Source organism: Acomys minous, assembly GCF_964271855.1.
Source record: "Acomys minous genome assembly, chromosome: 10".
NCBI classification, from domain to species: domain Eukaryota; kingdom Metazoa; phylum Chordata; class Mammalia; order Rodentia; family Muridae; genus Acomys; species Acomys minous.
In genome coordinates, this window is record NC_140491.1 from 48,379,342 (window position 1) to 48,405,849 (window position 26,508).

At 51.5% G+C, this 26,508-nt stretch overlaps 1 protein-coding gene across 4 annotated transcripts in view; it reads right to left on the minus strand.

Annotated features, from left to right (window-relative positions):
• Nucleotides 1-360: 360 nt before the first annotated feature.
• Nucleotides 361-26,508, minus strand: part of THOC5 (THO complex subunit 5) — a 38,822-nt gene continuing 12,674 nt past the window's right edge. For 3 of the 4 annotated variants that reach the window (XM_084798698.1, XM_084798699.1, XM_084798697.1), the window contains exons 8-21: nt 17,201-17,333; nt 16,503-16,538; nt 15,109-15,186; nt 13,824-13,864; nt 13,541-13,640; nt 12,756-12,864; nt 9,547-9,648; nt 8,393-8,489; nt 7,781-7,895; nt 6,320-6,423; nt 6,120-6,207; nt 4,862-4,977; nt 3,006-3,196; nt 361-550 (exon numbers count right to left, since the gene is read on the minus strand). In XM_084798698.1, the coding sequence (XP_084654824.1) occupies nt 487-550; nt 3,006-3,196; nt 4,862-4,977; nt 6,120-6,207; nt 6,320-6,423; nt 7,781-7,895; nt 8,393-8,489; nt 9,547-9,648; nt 12,756-12,864; nt 13,541-13,640; nt 13,824-13,864; nt 15,109-15,186; nt 16,503-16,538; nt 17,201-17,333 (1,374 nt within the window). In that variant the 3' untranslated portion in view covers nt 361-486. The remainder of the gene's footprint in view (nt 551-3,005; nt 3,197-4,861; nt 4,978-6,119; nt 6,208-6,319; nt 6,424-7,780; nt 7,896-8,392; nt 8,490-9,546; nt 9,649-12,755; nt 12,865-13,540; nt 13,641-13,823; nt 13,865-15,108; nt 15,187-16,502; nt 16,539-17,200; nt 17,334-26,508) is intronic. The other variant, XM_084798700.1, reaches the window with a different exon arrangement.

A 26,508-nucleotide genomic window follows, 5' to 3' on the forward strand; every position in this document is an offset into this window, starting at 1 on the left:
AGCCCGGACAGTGTCACTGACCATGAAGACGTGAAATGTTTAGAATATTTGTCTGTTTTATCTGTTTTCTATTTAATGTATTAGGCCATCAAGGGACAAAGACAGGTCTAGCAGAAAGAAGGTGAGAAAGGAATATTTTATCTACTGACTTCAGTTTCTCCTGCAACTTCCTAATCAGTAGAGACCTACGATAGTGAATCCCAACATACTTTGTCCCCACGCAACCACACAAGGCAGGTGGCACCTCTCTAGGGCCTACACTTCTCAGCCACCTTTAAAAAGTGCATCCAGAAACAGTCTTCATGCTGCCTGGTCCCACCTGCTCTTCCAGACTGCCCAAGGAACTACGAGCAAAGGCTATTTGGTCAGGTGACATTTTAATCAGCTGCTGTCTTTGGAAAATGTCAAGAACTACATGTGTCTAGAGCAAAAAGCAGATCCAGGCCCCGGGGCAGGGCTTTGGGGGAATGACAAGTGGAGCGGGAGTCAGCGGTGGCTGAAGAATCCTTGAGGATGGTTGTATTTAAATGGCTTCATCCTACTTGGGCCCCTAGAGAACAAGAGAAGGGAGAGCAGTTAATAACATGCCTTCTGCACGGATAAAATAAATTACAGTTTACTCACAAGAGAATGCCATGTAGCTGACACTGGGGGGAAGTCAGGCTTGCATAGTGCAAGCATAGGGCACAGTGAGAAAATCAGATCACACTGGTGAAGGTGCGACACCATCTTTGTAAAAGTGTCTTTATCTGCTTACAAATGTGTGAACCAGGAGGATCCCTTAATGTAGCATTTTGGGGACAGTGTCCAAACATTCTCATGTTTTATCAACAAACACTTTATTTCTAGGATTGCAAAGGAGACAAGATTATACTCAATAGCGCATGGCCAGGAGGCAACTGAGACAAAACCCAGAGGTCTGACACCAAAGCCTGTTTGTACCCCGAAGGCTGAGTCACAGCCAGGCAGGCAAGACTTATGTTCAGACTTCCTCCCTCCCTCCTTCACATAAAATCTATGTGAAGATTTTAGCAGTAATTCTGGGTCCTCCAGCAAAACCTCACAGAGGGACATCTTTCACACAACTCAGCAGACAAGCCTCTACAAGAAGGGCTCCTTTCTACTCCATCTTTGTCTGTCCATGAATGACATCCACAAACAGTAACAGCAAGTGACACTCTGGGACGTGGTCTAAGGGAGTATATGTATACAGGACAGTTCTTTGTCAACTTAAGTCAGGGTCAAATGGGAAGAAGCAAGTGGAGTGAGCACGCCAGCGAGCAGCAGTCCTCCACGGCCTCCACTTCAGTTCCTGCTCCCCCCACCCCCCAGTTGCTTTTGGTCATGACGTTTATCACAATAAGAAAGGAACTAAGACAATGTGAGTAGGCAGCAGGGAGCGGAAAGCGGTAAGGAGAGCTTTGCTCGTCACCCCTGGCTGAAGGGTACTAAAATCCAAAGCTTACCCAGCACGTGCTGCTTTGAGGATGAGGTACAGAGACTACAAATGAAACCTCAGCCAGCGGTCATTCGTGCCTTCCGCCTCCAAACACTAGAGGGGTATACCTACGCAGAGCAACGAGGTCCCAAGCTGCAGCTCAGGTCTACCTCTGCTCACACCGGCACCCCACACTCAGCCTGTTGATGATCCGAACCCCAGTAGTGAGCTGGACTCCAGGCCAGGAACCTAGCAGCCCACCCATCAAGTACGATGGTCAGTCCTCCCAGACCGCTGACGAGCTCCACACCTCAGGAAGTGAGGCCTCTGGGAGCCACTTAAGAGAAAACAAGCCCAGGCCGTGGGGCTCCCATCCTGCAAATGTGCTGGAGGAGGCAGAGGTGGGAAAGGCTGAGGCTTCACAAACACCCACTGCACAGCGCTAATGTCAGCTCTGCTTCCTTGTAGCCACTTGGGGAGGGAGCTGGTTATTAGCAAACCAACACCACGAACCAGGGCAGTGAGGGGCCTGACAAGAGCAAGGTGTTCTAACGTGCAATTTCCTGTACGACAGAACTGGCTATGCAAAAACAACACTGAGAGCAAGGTGAGAAACTCTTGGTTTTATTTATTCTGTAGCTAAGGCCGGCCGTAAATTCATGGCAATCCTCCTGCCTCCAGCTTCCAACTGCTAAAATTATAGGCATGAGCCACAACACCAGGCCTGATAGATTATAAAGAATTATAATCCAAACACAGATATTCGTCACCCCTTGTCCAGAGAAGGGAGACCTTCTCTAGGGTTTTGAAAATATAAAAACACGCTTGGGGACAAACAGGAAAGAAGGCCCTAATACCCCACAAAAAGGAAAATTAGCCTGGGATACTGCAAGCCCAGACACTCTAATTGCACATTGCAAGACCTGCTGGCATTCCCAGAGGCCTGAACTTGGATCATCTGGGGACTTTTCACAAACTACCTGAGTCATCTGAACTCTTCCACAGAGGCTCTCACTTCAGCCTAAGGAGAAGGGCGTGGCGCTGGGCAGACGGACCGATGTCACTAGTATGCTCACCTGCCTGCCTTCTAGAGAGCTGGTTTGTTTATTTTGTTTTGTTTTGTTTTTCTGTGCTGCCTGGTTGCCACAGTCTTGGGTCTCACAAAGGATGAGCACTCAAGGACGCCAACAAACTCACTAGGGATGGTGGGGTGAGCCATCCTAAGTGCTCACTTGGATATCAAAAGTAAACGATCCCTGCTGTCTCTCACACTCAGGAACACTTGAAGTTCAGCCAACGCTTTTTAGCGTGGCTCCGCGCAGTTTCCTGGGCTGGGTGACCTTCTCCAGGGTGACCAAGAAGAACAGGTAAGCCAGGCTGCAGCTGGCGGGAAGTCTCAGGAAGGAGAAAACAAAATTCTTCCCGGAATCTGGCAGCAGAATTTTCTGGTACAAACAGAAACATGCCTCTGTGCCAAGGCCTGGCCAGTGAGACTGAGTATCCTAGAGGGCTGAGACCTCTGTTCATGTCCTCATGAGGAGACGCATGAGCCCAGCCCTCTACTCACCTGAAAAGCCGCAGGCACATCTTCTCCTGAGGAAACTCCTTGGGGCCCTCTACGCTGTCGTCGTGGCTCTCGGTCTCCAGGTAGACATCCAGCAGCACACACAACCTCTGCAGCTGGTTAGTCAAGAGCTGGTGGCCGGGCCGAGGGCCACACAGCTCCTTAGAGCACACGTTGACCTCACTCTCCATAGCCTGTGTGGGTGGGAAGCCAGCACCTCAGCATTTGCTTCCTCAGTACGGCTGGGCACACTGGCCAAGCTTTTACCTCACAGCTGAGCCTGACAGCACCACAAGAGCTACGGCTGTTCAGGAGCTGTACACACAGAACTGTGCCACAGCCTTGTCCAGAGACCCCTTTTCCTTAAGGCAATGGAGTTCTCCTGACTCTCACCCACTTTACCACATCAAATGCCTCCAGCAAGAAATTCAGGTATGTAGAGAAATTTTTTTTTTTTTTGGTTTTTGTTTTTTGTTTTCCAAGACAGGGTTTCTCTGTGTAGCCTTGGCTATCCTGGACTCACTTTGTAGACCAGGTTGGCCTCAAACTCACAGCGATCCACCTGCTTCTGCCTCCAGAATGCACCACCACACCTAGCCTTAGAGAAAGAATTTTAAGTCCCAAGTCAGAAGGCACTAGTCTTAAGAGCATGCTTTGTGGCCATAAGGCTACAAAATTCCATCAAGAGGCATGATCTTAAGCAGCACCTGTAGGACCCTCACTGTCATCAAATCTGAGTTTTTCTATAATGCTTCTGAGTTTATTTACCAACTTACAGAAGGCCAAGGTGACATTGTTTTTGTTGTTGTTTCTTTTTCTTTCTTTTTTTTTCTTTTGGTTTTCAAGACAGAGTTTCTCTGTGTAGCCTTGGCTGTTCTGGACTCACTTTTGCAGCCCAGGCTGGCCTCAAACTCACAGAGATCCCCCTGCCTCTGACTCCCGGGGTGCTGGGATTACAGGCATAGGTGATAAGATTTTAAGAAAACTTTTTTGGGGGCTGGAGAGATGGCTAAGCGGTTAAGAGCACTATCTGATCTTCAGAGGACCTGAGTTCAGTTCCCAGCAACCACATGGTGGCTCATAACCATCTATATATGTGACCTGATGCCCTTTTATGGCCTGCAGGTGTACATACAGATAGAGCACTGTATACATAATAATAGATCAATAAATAAGAAATCTTTTTTGTGTGTTTTTGTTTTGGTTTGTTTGGCTGGCCTTGAAATCACAGAGATCTGTCTGCTTCTGCCTCCCTAGTGCTGGAATTAAAGGTGTGCCCCACCATGCAAAGTCCTGAGTCAATGTGTGCTGTTGCCATGAGCTGGCCATGTCAAGAACCCTAGCCTCAGATCTGCTCAAGTACGCCGCGAGCCACCCCCCCCCCCATGAGGCTAAAAGGAATGGCAAAGCTTTCCCTTCTGATCCAAGTGGGAATGCTGGTGGTGTGTTCAGAAAGTGTCTCCTGTGGGTATTTACCACCTGAAGACTGCTCCTACTGGGATTCGCTGACCCGCCTCCCTGTTCCACTCTAAGTAATAAGCATGCTGGGCTTGGGGTGGGCTAAGGTCTCTCCATCTGATTCCTGTTTTCTGTGTGCTGCTTCTGTCTTCACTCCCTCAATGCCCTTAGGTCCAAGTCCCTGTAGTGCTCCAAGGACACAGCACCCTCTTAACAATGCTAGCTGACAAATGGGGAAAGCTGTGGGTCTCGGGGAAATGAGGTAGTGAGCAGTCTGTAAATTCTGGTATGTCCCTTCCTGGGACTGACACACACCTACAGCCTCGGCAGCTGCAGGTTTGGCCTCTGCCCATCTCTCTAGGGGCTCGCCCCATTCCTCCTGACACCCATGTGGCTCTTACCCGGATATTGTCATCATTACTGTTGGTTTTCTCCCCTTTCCAGTTGAGGCAGAGTCGGAAAACAGGTGGGATGCAGGAGTAGCCGGGGCTCAACACCACAGCGGCCTGAAGCTTAGCTAAGAGGAGGGAAAGGCACGGTCAGCGTGTGCCAGCTCTCCACGGTGGTCTCCACACCGTGCCAGAGCCAACACAGACATGCCCTGTTACCTCAAGTGCTGCCAACCATGCTGGTGCTAACTGTTCTAGGATCTACGTGGAACTGCCAGCTCGCTGAGTGTAAGGTATAGGAATTCTGGCTTCTCCAAAGACCACATTCTACTTACTGGGGTTTATCAATGCGTTAAATCAGCTCCCTTGAGAACTAATTAAAAGAATTGTTTTGTGTGTTTGTGTGTCGATGTTTGATCGTTTTGCCTCCATGTACCTTCGTACCAGCATGTGTGCAGCGCCTTCGGAAGCCAGAAGAAGGCACTGGGCCCCTGATGGCTGTGGGCTGACATGTGGGTGCTGGGCTGAGCTCAGGTCCTCTGGCTGAGCAGCTCCTGGCCAGCAAGCATCACTCTAATCCCTTTCATTTTGTTTTAAAGGATTTTTAGTGTTGCTGAGAGTCTCATGTAGCCTAAGCTAGCTTCAAATTCAGTGTATAACCTAGGACAATGCTGAACCCCTGGTCCTCCTGCTTCTGACTCCCAACCAGGACTAGTGGCAAATGTTCCCAGCCTCACACCCAACACACATATGAGGACAGTGTATGCATCAGAAGAGGAAGGAGCCAAAGGCTCCTCATCTCCACAGGGACTGCTCAGGAGTCTTCACAGTCAGCCCTGCCCTCCTGTGAGGCGGGGAGAAAGGAAGTCTGACGCTATGGAGAAGTAAAACAAAAGGCAACAAGCACCATACCGCACCGCACCAAGACGAGAGCACGCTTGGCACTCAGGCAGGATCTCATCAGCTGTTAAGTGGGATGAGCCCACCACCCCAGTGACTGTTGTGGACAGGGTCTCTCTGTGTAGCCTGGTCGTCTTAGAACTTACTCTGTAGACCAGGCTGGCCTCCAACTTGGAGATCCACCTGCCTCTGCCTCTGTTGTGGATTTAATGACATGAATTTGTGTGGCTACGCTGTAGAACAAGTCCTCGCTGAAAGGTGTGGTCCCCTAGTCACTAGTGTGTATGAATCTCTGTAGAGCTTCCTAGACCTTTTTGCTTCTTTTGGGAAATCTCCAGATATTGGTGGTATTTCAGGGGCAATCACCTACCTGTTCCCCTTTCAATAAGCGCCAGGTAGTAGAGATTGGTGTCCCCAGCCAGTCCTGCCTCTACAATGTCCTTAGTGAAATGCAGCTCCTAGGACAGGAACCAGTGTGAGCTGCTGCTCCCCTAAGCCTCTGCACTGACAGCAGGGGTTGGGGACAGAAGCTGATGGGTGACACGGTCATAGGGCTGCAGTTTTACCTACCATGTAATCTTCATGGGCGATTATCACCCACTTTACCAGGCGAGAGACAACCTTGGCAGGGAAGAGGTACTGGCAGTCACTGGTAACTGGCACAATGCCGTGTTCTAAAAGAGAGCAAGGCAGGAGGCATCACAGGTAGGAGTCAGGTGCCACAGCTGGGGACTAGCGTGGCTTGCTGGAGGGCTGAGACGGCCTTGCCATTTGTCCAGTACATCTGCTCCTCAAGAAGTGCTGCTCCACATGTGGCAGGACTAGAGGCATTTCAGTGACAACCACTTCACACAGGGCTACGTGCCTGTGGTCAGACCCAGCACCCCTACATTCATGGGTGCTTTATCCATAATGCAGACAATATGGAGCAAAACAGAGCCCTGCAGCCATAGCTAGAATCAGGGCCTCTGCGGCAGGAACTGTTAATTAGATCAAATAGCTGAGAGGGTTGCGTTTTCTCAGCTGACCTGGACAGAAAAACCAACTGCAGTGTTCTGTGTCACTTCCCTGCTGGTGTTTCAAAAAATATGCCAACACAGGGAACACTGTCTGGACAGTGATCCAACCTTGGCAGTGCTGAGCGGGGAGCAGGGCCTGAGGGATGGGTGACCTGCAGGAGGGAAGAGGGTTTCTAGATGGGTCCTGAAAAACCAATGCCTAGCTTAACAGTGATTTTGTTTGTTTTTTGCTTTTTTGAGGCAGGGTCTCTGTGTAGCTTTGGCTGTCTTGGAATTCGCTCTACGAACCAGGCTGGCCTTGAAAACTCACAGATCCACCTGCCTTTGCCTCCTCAATGCTGGGATTAAAGGCATGCGCCACCAAAACCTGGCTGACAGTGATTCTTTAATATCAAAAAGATCTGACTCCAAAACCTTACCCCCAACCCTACAAGCCTCTTGTAAATACCCATCAAGTTTTTACTGAATGAATTAAAAGAAGCCAGCTGGCCACTACCTAGGTCAATCACTCATCATAGTCACCTGGGAGCTTAGGAGACAATCCAAGGGGCTCAGCTGTACCTTTGGAAGCTCTAGCTCAGTAAGTCTTAGGGAAAGGATAATGGGGTGACCCCTGTATAGCTACAGTGAGCTGAATGTGAGTTCAGTGAATACAAGGGTGTATTGTTCCTCCCCTCAGGCTATACGGTGAATTAGACTCTCATTAAATACCTGCCAAGTGCATATGAATCTGTGACGCATGAACCTAGGACAAAGCTGCCTTGATGAACCCGTGAACTTGTACCAATGGCTCTGAGGGGGCTGACGCAGAACTCATGACGCCGCAGGGAGCTCAGACCTCTGTCTGAATGGGCCTGCAGCTCACCCCACTGGCTCAGTGAGGCCAGGAACACAGATCTCTTTGATCTGTAATCAGGATAATCAGGATTTACAAGTTCTGAGGGAAAGGATGTGCTTTTTGTTCCTGTGTTGACTGAGTAGCTGTCAGGCCCTAGTAGCTGCCCCAGCTTACCCAGAGATGCAAACTGTTTGTGGAGAGCCAGGCGGGACTGTACCCTGGTCTTCAGCAGTTTCATGGTGGTCTCCATGTGGCTGGCGCTCTGTGAGTGGTCAGCCATCACTGTGTGCTAAGAGGGAATGACAATGAGGATACACGTGAGAGCTCCCCTCTCCTTCCCCCAGGGACCTCCACCTCTCCTGGGAGCAGCCAGACTGCACAGCCATGTCCCAACGTGGCTGCTGTTTGGGAACAGCAGAGGTTACCCCCTGTAACAGGTGAAATGCTTAGCACTGGCAAGAATACAAGATGCTGGGCTCCCATGAGGCTGTGACCAGCTCCTGAGGAAAGGCAAGCTGCTAAGGTATCTGGTCCGGGACTCTGCCCATCCTCACTTGCAGCACCCTTGTACATAAGTCCAAGGGCAGCAAAAGCTGTAGCTGTGCCTATCTGGGGCAAGACCAAGTTATCTTTCGTTTAGTGGTAGGGAAGGCCAAGTCATTTCAACACTTGAAGACTAGGTAAGGTATTCGGCTAGATCAATCCCCTACGGAGCTATCAGAGGCCTCTCTGGAGTCTGTCCAGAAAGAGGAGAGGGACCCAAGAAGGCAGGGTCAGAGGACACACCTGAGGCTGCTCTTTAGGAAAGTGGAGGCCACCCAGCTTCTGTACCCACAAATAGGGGTGACCTAACTCAAGCACATAGTCTCTCAAAGTCAGGATGCTGCAAAAAAAGAAAAGAGAGTAAAACAATTGTATGAATTGGGAATGCAGCTCATGAGGAGAGCCCTCACCCAAGGCCCTGTGCTCAATCCCTAGTGCGGCACGGCGCCAGGATACAGTCCCCCCGCACCCCAGGGCCAGACGCTCCTTAGCTGCAAAAGATCCTGGAACCACATCTCCAATATTTACTGCTTTTGCCCTGGAACCTTTGCCTCTAAAGCACTTCCCAGAAAGGCAGTGTACTGGCCTCCTCACTACTCCACCCACTTATAAAATAGCTTTTAAAGTCTGGAATACTCAAGAGAATTACAATGCAGACAGTTCATTGGGGTTTTTGTTTGTCTTTACTTTCATTTGCATGAATTTTATGTTTTCTTATGCTATAAGTTTCCATTTCTTCTGTGCAACTCCTCTTCTGGTTTTGGAGCAATTTCTTCCTTTTCTGTAAGGATCGTCTTATTGGGGGGAGGGGAGGAAGCTCACGCACGGGTTAATCTGGCCATGAGCTGTGTAAGCTGGCTGGAGAATCTACATCTAAACCTGGAAGGCCAGCATGACTCTGCATTCATAAGCATGTGCAGCAAAACTTCAGCACTCTTTTCTTTAAAGTGACATCTTTCAGATACTTGGTGGCTTTCTGGATATGCATACCCTTGATCCCTTGATGGCCTGGGCAGTTTCACACAGGTGTTCTTAAAGTGAACATGAAGATTTAAACCTCTTGATTTACATGACTTTGTAGGGTTTTCTGGGTCAAAAGAGTACTCAGCCCTTTTCACAGGTCACCGCAGGCCCCTTGCAGACATCTGTGGTACTAGGGATCTAATGCCCCAGACCACCACAGAGCCACATTCCTAACCCTGCTGCCCTCTATTCCCCACGCTCTCAAGAGTTCCTCTTTCCATGATATCCCTTTGTCTTCTGCGTAAGAACAGGAAGATGTCCCCTCCAGCCCCAAGGTCCTCTGGGTAACTGCTGGCCCTAACAGGTCTCCAGCTTGGCCTGAACCACCAGACATAGATACAGAATCTGTGAAGGTTGAAACCCTGTTTACTCACCCAACTTTATCAAACTGATACTGGTTGGCTGGATTTGGAGTTTTCTTTCCATGGTCTCCTGGATACAAGCAGCTCAAGACGGAGTCAGGAGACAGTAAGTCTCTGCAGAAGAAAAGACTGCAGTGAGAATGCCAGCCAACATGGTCCTCAAAGTGGACCTGGGCATTTGAGAGTGGCAATATACCACTCAGACCACTTCCGATGTCAACCACCACCTTTTTTGGGGGGGCTGGGAACAAGGTTACTCTGCGTAGCCCTGGCTGTCCTGGAACTCACTCTGTAGATCAGCCTGGCCTTGAACAGAGATCCACCTGCCTCTGCCTCCAAGTGACGGGATTAAAGGTGTGCATGACCACACCTGGCTCTACCACCATCTTTCACTGAATGAATGCTTCCTGTGAGCCAAAGCCTTCCTGTGCTTCAAGCTCATGGCCTCTCACAACACTGTGAAGCAGAAGGGGTTAGCATCTCATTTCTCAAGGCTTTGAAAAGTGGACATCGAAGTTCATGATGCTAATAAGGATAGAGGCCAAAGTCACCCTCTCCGATCAGAAAGATAGCATTTTCTCTTCACTCCGTGTTCATGTGTGTGTACTGTGGCACGGAGGACAATTTTCAGGAGTCACTTCTTGTCCTCTATCTTATTAAGGCTTTGGGCTTGCTTGCCCCAAACTCCCACCTCAGTGGGCTGATGGGTACAGTCACCTCTGGCTCTGTACAGGGGCTCTGGGAACTGAACTAAGGTCATCAGGCTTGTGTACCAAGTGCTTTTCCCAATCTCCTTGGCCTCCAGGAATAGGAGCCCTTAGTATTTTGCTGTGCTTTGCTGTTTTTGGTGCACGCCTTTAATCTCAGCACTGGGGAGGCAGAGGCAGGTGGATCACTGTGAGTTTGGGGCCAGTCTGGTCTACAAAGCAAATCCAGGACAGCCAAGCTACACAGAGAAACCCTGTTTCGGAAAAAAACAAAAAAACAAACAAAAAAACAAAAAAACCCAACAACTTAAAAAAATAAAAAAAATACCAGCACTCAGGAGGCAGAGGCAGGCGGATCACTGTGAGTTCGAGGCCAGCCTGGTCTACAAAGTAAGTCTAGGACAGCCAAGGCTAACATAGAGAGACCATGTCTTAAAAAAACAAAAATAAATAAATAAAATAAAATAAAATAAAATTATCCCTTCCAGAACTGTATAGTGGTCTGAGAAGACAACTCAGTTGGTAAAGGGCTTGCTGCACAGCATGACAGCCTGAGGTCAATGTCCACCATCCAAGTAAGAAAACCCAGGCACAGCAGCCCACACCTATAATCCCTGAGGAGGCAGAGGCAGGAGCCTGTGGCTTTCTGGCCACCAGACTAGCTGAGTGAGAAAACTCCAAGTTCAGTGAGATCTTGTTTCAAAAGTAAAGCGGAGAGTGAGTGAGAAAGACACCTAATGTCAAGCGTCTGGGTTCTACACATGTTTACCTGCACATATACACACAGACACACATGTATACCTGCACATATACACACAGACACACATGTATACCTGCACATATACACACAGACACACATGTATACCTGCACATATGCACACAGACACACGCATACAGGTTCTCTGGGGCCAGGGCACTACTTTGGAAGAAGAAAGCTACATGAAGTTAGAATTAGTGCCAGAAATAATTACAAAAATAACTTTACATGCACAATTAAGTGTTCTGTTTTTCTACAGAGCTTGAGCATACTAGAAAGCACCATATTTTGGAGCAATTTTCTATATTCTACATATGGAAAAACAGTATACATGTGTATACTGTATAATTCAATGAGCAATGATCGGAGTACTTAGCATTTCTCCCTCTCTGAACCTACTTGCTCTTTTGGAGAGAGGATCTTACTGCGCATCCTAGCCTGGAACTCACTGCACAGCCTGGGTGGACCTTCAAGAATCAGGATGATCTCTGTGAGCTGGTCTACACAGCATGTCCAGGAAAGCCAGGACTACACAGTGACACCCTCTCAAAAACAAACAAAACAGGAGTCCTAAAACGACTGGGTGAAGGGCTGGAGAGATGGCTCAGCGGTTAAGAGCACTGTTTGCTCTTCCAGAGGTCCTGAGTTCAATTCCCAGCACCCACATGGTGGCTCACAGCCATCTATCATGAGATCTGGTGCCCTCTTCTTGTATGCAGATGTACATGCAGGCAGAACACTATATATGTAATAAATAAATAAATCCTTAAAAAAACAAACAAACAAAGCCGGGCGTGGTGGTGCACGCCTTTAGTCCCTGCACTTGGGAGGCAGAGGCAGGCGGATCGTTGTGAGTTCAAGGCCAGCCTGGTCTACAAAGCAAGTCCAGGATAGCCAAGGCTACACAGAGAAACCCTGTCTCGAGGAAACAACAACAACAACAACAACAAAAACCAACCAAACAAGCAAGCAAGCAAACAAACAAACAAACAAAAACTACTGGGTGAAGGAAAGACCTGGCTGAGATGTGAAGCTCAGAGGAAGCAAGCTCTGGACTCCCTCTGCTGGGAACAAGGTTAACTGCACCCAGCATCCCCCAGGTAGCCCAACTACCAAGTAAAGGCTACAGCGATCTGGCAGGATGGACAGGGGCAACAAGAGCTCTGCTCCACTAGGCATCAGACCTGTGCCTTTCTGAGCCTTGGGGTTCTTTCTCCAGCTGACCGCAGGACCAGGTCAGGCAGGGCAGGACTACTAGGACAGGGCAGTGATCCTCTAGTATAGCCTAGCTTACCCCAGATCCTTTCAGTCCTTGTTCTTCCTACTCTGGACTGCAGAACAAGAATACCAAGTCAGGGGCTTCCTGGGGATGCCATGGCTGCCTGTTCATAGTCCTGCACTTGCCACCAACTTAAGGACAAACCTTGGGACTGAACTGAGCTGGGGGGCAACCCTGCCACCTTGGGACAGAAATGGGGAAAAAAGGGACAAAATTTGTCAATCTGGTTATGTCTCCCATACTCATTCATATATTTACATATTTTACTGGCTGCAAAGAGCCTGTGGCTGTGCTACACAGCAAATATGCTATTATCACAAAGGTCTCACAAATGTAAATCAGAGAACACTTCTAAATCTCAGTGAGTGCCAGGGCTGCCATGCAGAAGTCTACAGGGCAAAGGGCCCTCTTCTAGCCAGAGGGAGGCTGCAGAACAGGGCTCTCCTCACACCCCTCCCTCGCCCAGCTTCCCCCGTACCCTGCACTGATGGGGGTGATCAGCTCCACGGCGGTTGTCACTTTGGCTTTCACTGTCATGATGTTGAGGTTCATGAGATAGTAGAAAGTCAGATGGAGCACACTGTTGTCTGCAGGGGCAGGGAGAGAAGAGCTCGCTTACCAAACACGTCAGAGGGCAGGCGAGGCACTGCATATATTTAAGCCCAGCACTTGGAAGGCAGGCAAGAAGATCTCTAAGTTGAAGGCTGCCTGGTTTACACAGAAAGTTCTAGGACAGCCAGGACTACTATAGAGAGGTGCTGTCTCAAAAGAATAATAAAAACAAAAACATCGCTCCATGTAAAATAAAGAGTGCTGGTGAGACAGTTCAGAGGGTAAAGGCACTTGCCACCTGCTGCTCTCAGCTCTATTCCTAAGACCCACATGGTAGGAACAGTCAATTCCCACATGTGGCTCTCTGACTTCCATATGCCTGCTGCAGTGGTAATGCACACACACACACACACAATAAATAAATAAAGGTTAAAATTGTTTTTCTTTCTCGCTCTCTCTTTTTTTTTTTTTAGACATGGTTTCTCTGTGTGCACCTGGCTGTCCTGGACTTCCTTTTTAGACCAGGTTGGCTTTGAACTCACAGAGGCTCCACCTGCCTTCTGAGTGCTGGGATTAAAGGTGTGGGTGAGGAAAAAGAGAAATAGAAGACTGAAATATTGCAGGCAAAGAGTCACTAGTTTACTGGACCCTTTGCACCAGCAACTGACCAAGCTCTGAGGTACTGTGGGAATTAAGTGAATGCAGTCAGACCTTTGCACTTCAGATCAATCAAGACCGACAGTGGGTGCCTTTTCAGCATCTCCTTGCGCTTGTCATCCAGCTGAACCCCAAGTGTGGGTCGGCGCCGCTTCTGGACAAAAGAAAAACCCAAGCTGTCTTATACGAATCTCCCCTTCGCATCTCCATCTCCCAGAGCTTCAGCAGAGCTGCCTAGGGACACCTATTCGGTCCTCCTCCTCTTGCTTTCAGGAGTGTGGTGCTTGAGCACATCAGCATGGCTGCATAGTATTCCCGAAACAGAAATGGGGCTCACCGTGGTCTGCTCCTCCTCAGCATCAGAGTCGCTCTCATCATCTGAAGCCACACAGAGAAGGTAGTGAGAAGTGAGGTAACTGCAGAGGCTCCCTGATGACGAACCTCAACCACAGGGACTGAGGGGCCCACCCAGACGGTCCTTTGTATGAGTTCCTTCAAATAAGTATTGAGTTAATTGGCTGCTTATTACTTGGTATAGAAAACATAATGGAAAGAAAAAATCATGTATAACCCCACAAGCCCTCGAGCACATGCCTGCGTGTGTCTGTCCGTCCGTCCACCCACATGGGCATACAGGCCAGAGGTTGTACTCAGGATGCACCTATCAATCACCTCTCTTGTTTTGTTCTTATTTTTGTTTTCGAGACATGGTTTCTCTGTGTAGCCTTGACTGTCCTGGACTCCCTTGGTAGACCAGCCTGGCCTCGAATTCACAGCGATCGCCTGCTCTGCCTCCCGAGTGCTGGATTACAGTGCACCACCACATCAGCTGTTTGATTATTTATTTATGAGGCAGTCTTTCACAGGGCTGGACATTCCAGATCCTGGGATCTGCCTTTCTCCATTCCCAGCATTTAAGTTGATGGTGTGGTTTTTTTGTTTGTTTGTTTGTTTTTCATTTTTCTGACAGGGTTTCTCTGTGTAACAGCCCTGGCTGTCCCAGACTCCATTTGTAGACCAGGTTGGCTTCTGCCTCCCAAGTGCTGGGATTACAGGCATGTGCCACCATGTCCAGCTGCTGTGGTGTGGTTTTAAAAGCAGCATAAAAAACAATGGCTGCCGGTATAATTAGAGGGTTGTTGGGTACAGAAGGTAAGAGAGTTCTTTTCTGTAATCCACACAATGATTCTTTAAGAGGAATTTATCTTCCTTTTTAGGGTTAGCAGGGGGGCACTGAGACAGGGTCTCAATCTGTTAGCTTAGCCAGCCTGGAAGTTGCTTTATTAACCAGTTTGGTTTTAAACCTATGGCCACTTTTCTGCGGAAACCTCCAGAATTTGGGAATTGCAGGCATTATCCCATAACCAGCTACCAGCTACCTTTTACAATGAGTAAAATATGCTCCCGGCCGTCCTTGGGGTCAAAGTGCTGGTGAGTGGCAGGGCTGAACCCCAAAGGCTGCATTTGGTGAGTCTGGGAACTGAGCTCTCTTGGGCCTATGCTAAAACTGACATTAAGGTCAAGCCTCCTGCTCCCCTGCAACCAGCCAGCCATCTCTCCGAGGACCTGGACCTCCGGAGTGATCTGGTGTCCTTGGTGGGCTCGCCCATTTACCATGTTACCTTGGGAGTCCTCGGGGGGCTTGAAGAGAGCTTTGGCCTCGTCCACGCTGCCTTCGATTGCCACAGACAATGTCTTATCTGGAGATGAGAAAAGGTCTCTTGGGAAAGCTGCAGGGGAGGTTGCTGAGTGCGCACACCAACTTCGCAGCTGTGCACCTCCCTTACCTGCCCCAGCTCTGCACTGAGTGCAAGGACAAACTCACTCCATACACAGGAAGGGGCAGAAACTGATGTCTTTTCTCTGTGGTTTGCTAAGAACAAATAACCCTGTGCACTGCTTCCCGGCTAAGCACCCCTGAGGCTGGTGCAGAGCCCAGGACACCCCATAGGACTCCTCCACCAGCTGCCCTGCAAAGGTCTCACTCAGAAGCTGGCATCCACCCACATCCCAGAAATGATGGAGCACTCTCTGTGAAACGTTCTGTACTCTGCATGTCACCAAGCACCTGGTCTACCCTGTCTCATTTCCCTGGGCAGTGGACAAGAGCAGGTAGGAACAGGGATCCTGCAGCCGAGTCCCAGACCTGAATTCCTGCCCTACTCGTTACTGAGTAAGTGACCTGGAAGATAAACTTACTGACCCGAGGCTCGGTTTCCATATCTATAAAACAGTACTGGGAAGCAGTGGTTGTTTGTTGATTGGCAGGAGATCAATGAACTAAGGCTTACGTTTTTAATTACATTAGCTTTGGGGGTGAGGGATGTAGCGCAGAAGGGCACAGTTAACATGCACAAGGCTGTGGCTTTGATCCCTAGCAGCACAAACAAGTAAGTAAATGCACTCTTCAGCCTCACAACTGTATGGGGCATACTGTTATTACAGCCAGCTGGAGGATCCTAGTGCTCATGAAGTAACAAGCAGAGCAGAGCCCACTGCAGGCTGACTGGACTTGAGCTAGGCTCTTAAGCGCTCAGTGACAATCCACCTGCCTCTGCTTGCTGTCTCATGAGCAGTCTCTGGGTACGTCCTACTGTTGTGAGCAAATACACCACACTCTACTTCCTCTGCCCTTTCTCCCTGGTGGGGATGGAGTCTAGGGCTTAAGCTACACCCCAGCTCCTTGTCCTCTATTGTAAGTGTAGGAGCCTCATGGAACCCTCATACCATTTGCCCAACTACACTATAAAGGAGGAAGACTCCCCCAACAGCCAACTACTGCTTTATATCTGAAAACAATATACAGGCCATCCCATCCCAACCAAGAAGCTGGTCACCCAAAGTGAGCACTGGAAACTGTCCTGGGGACCCAGCTCACCCTCCACATGCTAGACAGTCACTCTATCAGAGCCACATTCCTTAACTACAACAGGCGTTTTAATAGTTCAGTCTTGAATTCTACAGAAAAAAAGAAGTAGAAACAGTAGAACTATAAACACAAAAGAAAGTTACTCACCCTGTCTAGGGGGCTGGGAGGAGGATTTCATATGAGCTGATGATGGCAACGGAAGAGAACAAAGGGGAAGGAGAAGACGAGACGGACCAAGAAGACACAAGAAAAGACACAGTAATGTCTTGGTGCCATGGCTGGGACAGGGGCATGTACAGGAACAGTATATATCTGCCTGATGCCATGGGGTAAAGTGTGAACAAGGAAGAAAATTTAGTGCTAAGTGAGATCTGCATTGGGGCAGAGCAAAAAACTTCATAAAAACCTTAGCAGACAGGCAACTGAGCGACTGAGGGCTTGTCCTCTCACTGGTAATGCAACATAAAGTCACGCAGGCTGGTTCAGGCATGTGAAAGCCTGGGAGTGCCGCCTAGGACATAAATTCACCAAGCACCGACCCCCAAAACACAGCAGGAGACACAGAGCCACCTGCCAAGTATATCCTGAGGGAGTGAGCACCTGAGGGCCTGCGCAGGCTGCCTGGGCACTGTACCCAAAAGGCAAGTGGGCAGGTTCATACAGAGTCAAAGCCATCCCCTCTGAAATGCCCATCACAATAGTCCAGCCTCAGGCTGGCTGGCTTAGCAACCGTGCTGAAGGTGCAAAGGGGCTCTTGGGCAAAGCTGGGGAACTCTCCTAGCTAGGCAGTCCTCCCTCACGAGGGCTTCTCCCATAGCCCCCTCCTCGCCCAGCCCCATACTCACCACAGGCCTGCCCGTATGCAGTGGCCTGCACAAAGAGCACATAGAGGGGAGGTGGCAGGTGCCTGGCAGTCTCATACTGCTTGTGGGCCTGGTCAAATGGCATGAACAGGTATTCTTGCACTGGCAGGGAAGCCTGCAAGCAACAAAAGAAGTTTTTAGTCTACCCACATAGCTGTTTTGTGACTAGGTTCCCCCTCTCTTTATTTTTTGCTGAACCAGAGATTGAGTCTAGAGCGCTGAGCATGTGAGGCTAACACACTACTACAAACCTCTATCACTGGGTGGCTAGTATTTACTTACAACAGTGATACATCGTAAACTAGTAGATCTACAATGAGACAAAAGCCCAATGCAGAAAAATCAAATGCATTTTATAACAGCAACAGTAAGAAAAGGAAATTATGAAAAGATGTCACTTGTACACTTCTAACAGTATCAGAAAACATGAAGGGGCCGAGGGCGTGGCTCAACTGCAGACAAAACAAGAAAGAGGCAGAGGCAGAAAAAAAAAAAAGAAAAAGAGAAGTGTATTATGATCAACATCACAAGTCCCTGGTCAAATGTAAAAACAAAAACAAAAACAAAAAAACAGGGACAGTGAGGTGGGTCAGCAGGTAAAGGCACTTGCGACCAAGCCTGACCTGAGTCTGATCCCTGGGACCCACACGGTGGAAGGAGAAAACTGAATCCTGCAAGTTGTTCTCTGACTTCCACCTTCGTGATGTGTACACACAATAAACAAACAAACAAACAAATAAAAATTTAAAGAAAACTAAAACCAAATGAGACCCTTCAGACAGGCTAAGACTAGGAGAAATGGCAGTTCCAAGCACTGGCGAGGATGCTGATGGATCTGAAGCTCCACTGGGTGCTCAGGGACATCTAGACATCTGCGTGACCACTCAGGAAATGGTACCAGGGCTACCTAAGCTGACAGGGACATCTAGACATCTGCGTGACCACTCAGGAAATGGTACCAGGGCTACCTAAGCTGACAGGGATATCTACACATCTGCGTGACCACTCAGGAAATGGTACCAGGGCTACCTAAGCTGACAGGGATATCTACACATCTGCGTGACCACTCAGGAAATGGTACCAGGGCTACCTAAGCTGACAGGGATATCTGGACATCTGCGTGACCACTCAGGAAATGGTACCAGGGCTACCTAAGCTGACAGGGACATCTAGACATCTGCGTGACCACTCAGGAAATGGTACCAGGGCTACCTAAGCTGACAGGGATATCTGGACATCTGCGTGACCACTCAGGAAATGGTACCAGGGCTACCTAAGCTGACGGGGACATCTGGACATCTGCGTGACCACTCAGGAAATGGTACCAGGGCTACCTAAGCTGACGGGGACATCTAGACATCTGCGTGACCACTCAGGAAATGGTACCAGGGCTACCTAAGCTGACGGGGACATCTAGACATCTGCGTGACCACTCAGGAAATGGTACCAGGGCTACCTAAGCTGACGGGGACATCTAGACATCTGCGTGACCACTCAGGAAATGGTACCAGGGCTACCTAAGCTGACGGAGACATCTAGACATCTGCGTGACCACTCAGGAAATGGTACCAGGGCTACCTAAGCTGACAGGGACATCTGGACATCTGCATGACCACTCAGGAAATGGTACCAGGGCTACCTAAGCTGACAGGGATATCTACACATCTGCGTGACCACTCAGGAAATGGTACCAGGGCTACCTAAGCTGACAGGGACATCTAGACATCTGCGTGACCACTCAGGAAATGGTACCAGGGCTACCTAAGCTGACAGGGATATCTAGACATCTGCGTGACCACTCAGGAAATGGTACCAGGGCTACCTAAGCTGACAGGGACATCTAGACATCTGCGTGACCACTCAGGAAATGGTACCAGGGCTACCTAAGCTGACAGGGATATCTACACATCTGCGTGACCACTCAGGAAATGGTACCAGGGCTACCTAAGCTGACAGGGATATCTGGACATCTGCGTGACCACTCAGGAAATGGTACCAGGGCTACCTAAGCTGACAGGGACATCTGGACATCTGCGTGACCACTCAGGAAATGGTACCAGGGCTACCTAAGCTGACAGGGACATCTAGACATCTGCGTGACCACTCAGGAAATGGTACCAGGGCTACCTAAGCTGACAGGGATATCTGGACATCTGCGTGACCACTCAGGAAATGGTACCAGGGCTACCTAAGCTGACAGGGATATCTAGACATCTGCGTGACCACTCAGGAAATGGTACCAGGGCTACCTAAGCTGACAGGGACATCTAGACATCTGCGTGACCACTCAGGAAATGGTACCAGGGCTACCTAAGCTGACAGGGATATCTGGACATCTGCGTGACCACTCAGGAAATGGTACCAGGGCTACCTAAGCTGACAGGGATATCTGGACATCTGCGTGACCACTCAGGAAATGGTACCAGGGCTACCTAAGCTGACGGGGATATCTACACATCTGCGTGACCACTCAGGAAATGGTACCAGGGCTACCTAAGCTGAACGCATGCACAGGAGAATCGACAAGAGGCAGCAGCTTTATTCCTAGTTATATACTCAACAGAAATATGTATAAATGAGGACCAAAAATCGTGTGTAACAATACTCAAAGCCACATTATTTATAATAGACCCAAAGTGGGAACACCTGAAATCAAGTTATTACAAAAAAGTCTTGCTACTCAGAGTTACATAGATTCCAAAAACACACCACTAAGCAAAAAAAAAAAAACAACAACAACAACAACAACAAAAAAAAAACAACCCAAAAATAAAATCAAAACCTGGAAACAAAGAGTTTATAATTCTATCTATATAAAGTTCAAAACCAGAGAAAACTAGTCTGTGATGTTAAAAGCCAGGATAATGGTTACTGAGGGGCAGGAGGTATAGTGTCTCAGAGCTGGAAACAGAAGGACATCACGGGCTGGACAGACGGTTAAGAGCACTGTGTGTTCTTCTACAGAACCTGGCTTCTGTTCCCAGCTCCCACATGGTGGCTCACAACCACCTGTAACTCCAGTTCCAGGGCATCCAATCCCTCTGACTTGTGAGGGTACCAGGCACATATGTGATGTATATGCATATATGAGGCAATTTGAGTGATTACATAGATGTGTTCACGCAGCAAACAGTCACCCAGCTGTACATGTATGAGTTATATGCTTTCTTTTTTTCATGTATTTTTATTTTATTTTATTTTTATTGGTGTGAGGATGTCAGGTCCTCTGGAATTGGAGTAACAGACAGTCGAGAGCTGCCATGTGGTTGCTGAGAATTGAACGCAGGTCCTCTGGAAGAGCAGCCAGTGCTCTTACCCACTGGGCCCTCTCCAGCCTGAGTTGTATACTTTCTGGGAGTTTTTGTTTTGTTTTGTTTTGTTTTGTTTTTTGTTTTTTGAGACAGGTTTTCCTTGGCTGTCCTGGACTCGTTTTTTTGTAGACTAGGCTGGCCTTGAACTCACAGCAATCCACCTGCCTCTGCCTCCTAAATGCTGGAATTAAAGGTGTGCACAACCACGCCTGCTATACTTTCTGTATGTAAAGTCACTGGTATTGGTTTGTTGGTGCTGGGGAATGAACCTAGTATTTCTATATACTAAGCATGCAATCTACCCCTGAACTACATCCGAAGCCCCAAGAAATTTAGACTTTTGAAAATATTTTTAAATTTAAGTGGAGCACGATGATGTACGCCTTTAATCCTTGCTCTTGGGAGGCAGGGGAATCTCTGAGTTTGTGCTTGTGCTATGTAGAAAGACCTTGTCTCAAAAAAAATTTTTTTTAATTTAAAATTTATTTTTCATTTATGTGTGTGCATATTTTGTGCATATTACGTGTGTGCACCATGTGTCATGTGTATGCCCATGGAGGCCAGAAGGAGGTGCTGGATCCCTGGAACTGGAGTTACAGATAATTGGGGCTGCCATGGGGGTTCTGAAAACCGAAGCTGGACGCTCTACAAGAGTAGCCAATGCTCTTAACCACTGAGCCATCTTTCCCGTCATTTTTTTAAATGACATTTTTTTAAAGAAGCAGGTCTGGCTATGTTGCTCAGGAAGGTCTCAAACTCATGATCGCAAGTAATCTCCCTTCTTGGTTGTATATATATGTATGGTATAAGAAAAACATACTCAGCCGGGCATGGTGGCGCACGCCTTTAATCCCAGAGGCAGGCAGATCGTGTGAGTTCAAGACTAGCCTGATCTTCAAAGTGAGTCCAGGACAGCCAAAGCTACAGAGAGAAACCCTGTCTCGAGAAAAACAAACAAGCAAAACAAAACAAAACCTCCAGGAGCTGGAGAAGATGGCTCAGTCAGTGAAGTGCTGTTGCTTTACTGAGGATCTGGGTTTGGATTCCCAGCGCCCACACGAAAGCTGCACATGGGGATGAGAGGCTGTGATCCCAGCTGTGTGTGGTGGAGGACGGGGCAGGGACAGGAGGCCCTTGGCGCCTGCTGGACAGTTAGTCTAGCCAGTAGGTGAGCCTCAGGTTCACTGAGGGTCCTGTCACAAATAAACAAATAAGACAGAGCCACAGAAGACACAGAGACTCACACATGAACACATATGTACACAAGATCAAACACACACACACACACACACACACACACACACACACACACACACACACACACAAAAGCCTGAAAAAGAGAGAGAGAGAGCTGGGCTTGGAGGTGCACATCTTTAATCCCAGGACTAGGGCTATGGAGGCACGCAGATCTCTGTGAGTGTGAGGCCAGTGTGGTCTAAAAAGTGAGTTCTAGAACAACCATGACTGCTAAAAGGAAAAGAAAAAAGAAAAAGGAAGGAAGGAAGGAAGGAAAGAAAGATAAAAAGTTTACTCGTTTATTTTATAAAAGAAAACCTCCTAGTTGGCAAGGTAAGTGCTGAACTGTTAACAGTTTGGTGTGACTACAGACTTTGTACGAAGCACACACACATATAATCTCCATATAAACACACTGTCTGACGTACTTCTATGTAGTGGTTCTATGAGAGGCGTGCTCCTATGTCCCACATGGCCTTCTCAGTCAGCAGGGCTGCAGCACACAGAAGGTACAGCAGTGCAGACGGCCTGGAGCACCAAGTACAACTAGAATTGCAAATGCCCATTCTCACTCCCTCCCCCTGCCCTCGCTCCACCTCCCTCTCCCCTGCCCTCGCTCCACCTCCCTCTCCCCTGCCCTCGCTCCACCTCCCTCTCCCCTGCCCTCGCTCCACCTCCCTCTCCCCTGCCCTCGCTCCACCTCCCTCTCCCCTGCCCTCGCTCCACCTCCCTCTCCCCCTGCCCTCGCTCCATCTCCCTCTCCCCTGCCCTCGCTCCATCTCCCTCTCCCCTGCCCTCGCTCCACCTCCCTCTCCCCCTGCCCTCGCTCCACCTCCCTCTCCCCTGCCCTCGCTCCACCTCCCTCTCCCCCTGCCCTCGCTCCACCTCCCTCTCCCCTGCCCTCGCTCCACCTCCCTCTCCCCTGCCCTCGCTCCATCTCCCTCTCCCTGCCCTCGCTCCACCTCCCTCTCCCCTGCCCTCGCTCCATCTCCCTCTCCCCTGCCCTCGCTCCATCTCCCTCTCCCTGCCCTCGCTCCATCTCCCTCTCCCCTGCCCTCGCTCCACCTCCCTCTCCCCTGCCCTCGCTCCACCTCCCTCTCCCCTGCCCTCGCTCCACCTCCCTCTCCCCTGCCCTCGCTCCATCTCCCTCTCCCTGCCCTCGCTCCACCTCCCTCTCCCCTGCCCTCGCTCCACCTCCCTCTCCCCTGCCCTCGCTCCACCTCCCTCTCCCCTGCCCTCGCTCCATCTCCCTCTCCCTGCCCTCGCTCCATCTCCCTCTCCCCTGCCCTCGCTCCACCTCCCTCTCCCCTGCCCTCGCTCCACCTCCCTCTCCCCTGCCCTCGCTCCATCTCCCTCTCCCCTGCCCTTGCTCCACCTCCCTCTCCCCTGCCCTCGCTCCACCTCCCTCTCCCCTGCCCTCGCTCCATCTCCCTCTCCCCTGCCCTCGCTCCACCTCCCTCTCCCTGCCCTCGCTCCACCTCCCTCTCCCTGCCCTCGCTCCACCTCCCTCTCCCCTGCCCTCGCTCCACCTCCCTCTCCCCCTGCCCTCGCTCCACCTCCCTCTCCCCTGCCCTCGCTCCATCTCCCTCTCCCCTGCCCTCGCTCCACCTCCCTCTCCCCTGCCCTCGCTCCATCTCCCTCTCCCCTGCCCTCGCTCCATCTCCCTCTCCCCTGCCCTCGCTCCATCTCCCTCTCCCCTGCCCTCGCTCCATCTCCCTCTCCCCTGCCCTCGCTCCACCTCCCTCTCCCTGCCCTCGCTCCACCTCCCTCTCCCCTGCCCTCGCTCCACCTCCCTCTCCCCTGCCCTCGCTCCATCTCCCTCTCCCCTGCCCTCGCTCCACCTCCCTCTCCCCTGCCCTCGCTCCACCTCCCTCTCCCTGCCCTCGCTCCATCTCCCTCTCCCTGCCCTCGCTCCATCTCCCTCTCCCTGCCCTCGCTCCACCTCCCTCTCCCCTGCCCTCGCTCCACCTCCCTCTCCCTGCCCTCGCTCCATCTCCCTCTCCCTGCCCTCGCTCCATCTCCCTCTCCCCTGCCCTCGCTCCATCTCCCTCTCCCTGCCCTCGCTCCATCTCCCTCTCCCCTGCCCTCGCTCCACCTCCCTCTCCCCTGCCCTCGCTCCACCTCCCTCTCCCCTGCCCTCGCTCCATCTCCCTCTCCCCTGCCCTCGCTCCATCTCCCTCTCCCTGCCCTCGCTCCATCTCCCTCTCCCCTGCCCTCGCTCCACCTCCCTCTCCCCTGCCCTCGCTCCACCTCCCTCTCCCCTGCCCTCGCTCCACCTCCCTCTCCCCTGCCCTCGCTCCACCTCCCTCTCCCCTGCCCTCGCTCCACCTCCCTCTCCCCTGCCCTCGCTCCATCTCCCTCTCCCCTGCCCTCGCTCCACCTCCCTCTCCCCTGCCCTCGCTCCACCTCCCTCTCCCTGCCCTCGCTCCACCTCCCTCTCCCCTGCCCTCGCTCCATCTCCCTCTCCCTGCCCTCGCTCCACCTCCCTCTCCCCTGCCCTCGCTCCACCTCCCTCTCCCCTGCCCTCGCTCCACCTCCCTCTCCCCTGCCCTCGCTCCATCTCCCTCTCCCTGCCCTCGCTCCACCTCCCTCTCCCCTGCCCTCGCTCCATCTCCCTCTCCCTGCCCTCGCTCCATCTCCCTCTCCCTGCCCTCGCTCCACCTCCCTCTCCCCTGCCCTCGCTCCATCTCCCTCTCCCCTGCCCTCGCTCCATCTCCCTCTCCCTGCCCTCGCTCCACCTCCCTCTCCCCTGCCCTCGCTCCACCTCCCTCTCCCTGCCCTCGCTCCACCTCCCTCTCCCCTGCCCTCGCTCCACCTCCCTCTCCCCTGCCCTCGCTCCATCTCCCTCTCCCTGCCCTCGCTCCATCTCCCTCTCCCTGCCCTCGCTCCACCTCCCTCTCCCCTGCCCTCGCTCCATCTCCCTCTCCCCTGCCCTCGCTCCATCTCCCTCTCCCTGCCCTCGCTCCACCTCCCTCTCCCCTGCCCTCGCTCCACCTCCCTCTCCCCTGCCCTCGCTCCATCTCCCTCTCCCCCTGCCCTCGCTCCATCTCCCTCTCCCTGCCCTCGCTCCATCTCCCTCTCCCCCTGCCCTCGCTCCATCTCCCTCTCCCTGCCCTCGCTCCACCTCCCTCTCCCCTGCCCTCGCTCCATCTCCCTCTCCCTGCCCTCGCTCCATCTCCCTCTCCCCCTGCCCTCGCTCCATCTCCCTCTCCCTGCCCTCGCTCCACCTCCCTCTCCCCTGCCCTCGCTCCATCTCCCTCTCCCTGCCCTCGCTCCACCTCCCTCTCCCCTGCCCTCGCTCCATCTCCCTCTCCCTGCCCTCGCTCCATCTCCCTCTCCCCTGCCCTCGCTCCATCTCCCTCTCCCCTGCCCTCGCTCCATCTCCCTCTCCCCTGCCCTCGCTCCATCTCCCTCTCCCCTGCCCTCGCTCCACCTCCCTCTCCCTGCCCTCGCTCCATCTCCCTCTCCCCTGCCCTCGCTCCATCTCCCTCTCCCCTGCCCTCGCTCCACCTCCCTCTCCCCTGCCCTCGCTCCATCTCCCTCTCCCTGCCCTCGCTCCACCTCCCTCTCCCTGCCCTCGCTCCACCTCCCTCTCCCCTGCCCTCGCTCCACCTCCCTCTCCCCTGCCCTCGCTCCACCTCCCTCTCCCCTGCCCTCGCTCCATCTCCCTCTCCCCTGCCCTCGCTCCATCTCCCTCTCCCCTGCCCTCGCTCCATCTCCCTCTCCCCTGCCCTCGCTCCATCTCCCTCTCCCCTGCCCTCGCTCCACCTCCCTCTCCCCTGCCCTCGCTCCACCTCCCTCTCCCCTGCCCTCGCTCCATCTCCCTCTCCCTGCCCTCGCTCCACCTCCCTCTCCCCTGCCCTCGCTCCACCTCCCTCTCCCCTGCCCTCGCTCCATCTCCCTCTCCCTGCCCTCGCTCCACCTCCCTCTCCCCTGCCCTCGCTCCATCTCCCTCTCCCCTGCCCTCGCTCCATCTCCCTCTCCCCTGCCCTCGCTCCACCTCCCTCTCCCCTGCCCTCGCTCCATCTCCCTCTCCCCTGCCCTCGCTCCATCTCCCTCTCCCCTGCCCTCGCTCCATCTCCCTCTCCCCTGCCCTCGCTCCATCTCCCTCTCCCCTGCCCTCGCTCCATCTCCCTCTCCCCTGCCCTCGCTCCACCTCCCTCTCCCCTGCCCTCGCTCCACCTCCCTCTCCCCTGCCCTCGCTCCATCTCCCTCTCTCCCTGTAACTTCACTTGAGACAGAACCTCACCATGCAGACCTGACTGACTACTTCAGAACTCCTCTGCAGAGCAGGCTGGCCTCAAGCCATGGACCAGCACACACAGCTTCTTGATTGTTTTTATGTAGCTTAGGTAGCCTAGAGTCTCCTCTTTATTTAGCCCAGGCTGGCCTCAAATTCATAATCTTCCTGCCTCAATTTTTCTTTTTTTCTTCTATTATGATGTTCTAATAGAAAAACACATTTTTGCTAACAACTCTAATTCCATGTCTAGAGCTGAAGGAAAGAAGCATAGACCTTGCCAAGTCCTAGAAAAACAGGCGTGTGTTTAAGCTGGGCGTGGTGACACACCCCTTTAATCCCAGCACTCAGGAGACAGAGGCAGGTGGATCACTGTGAGTTCGAGGCCAGCCTGGTCTACAAAGCGAGTCCAGGACAGCCAAGGCTACACAGAGAGACTCTGTCTCAAAAACCAAAAAGAAAAATAGATTTATAATTTCTCTAGAATCCTTTTACAAAGTTCC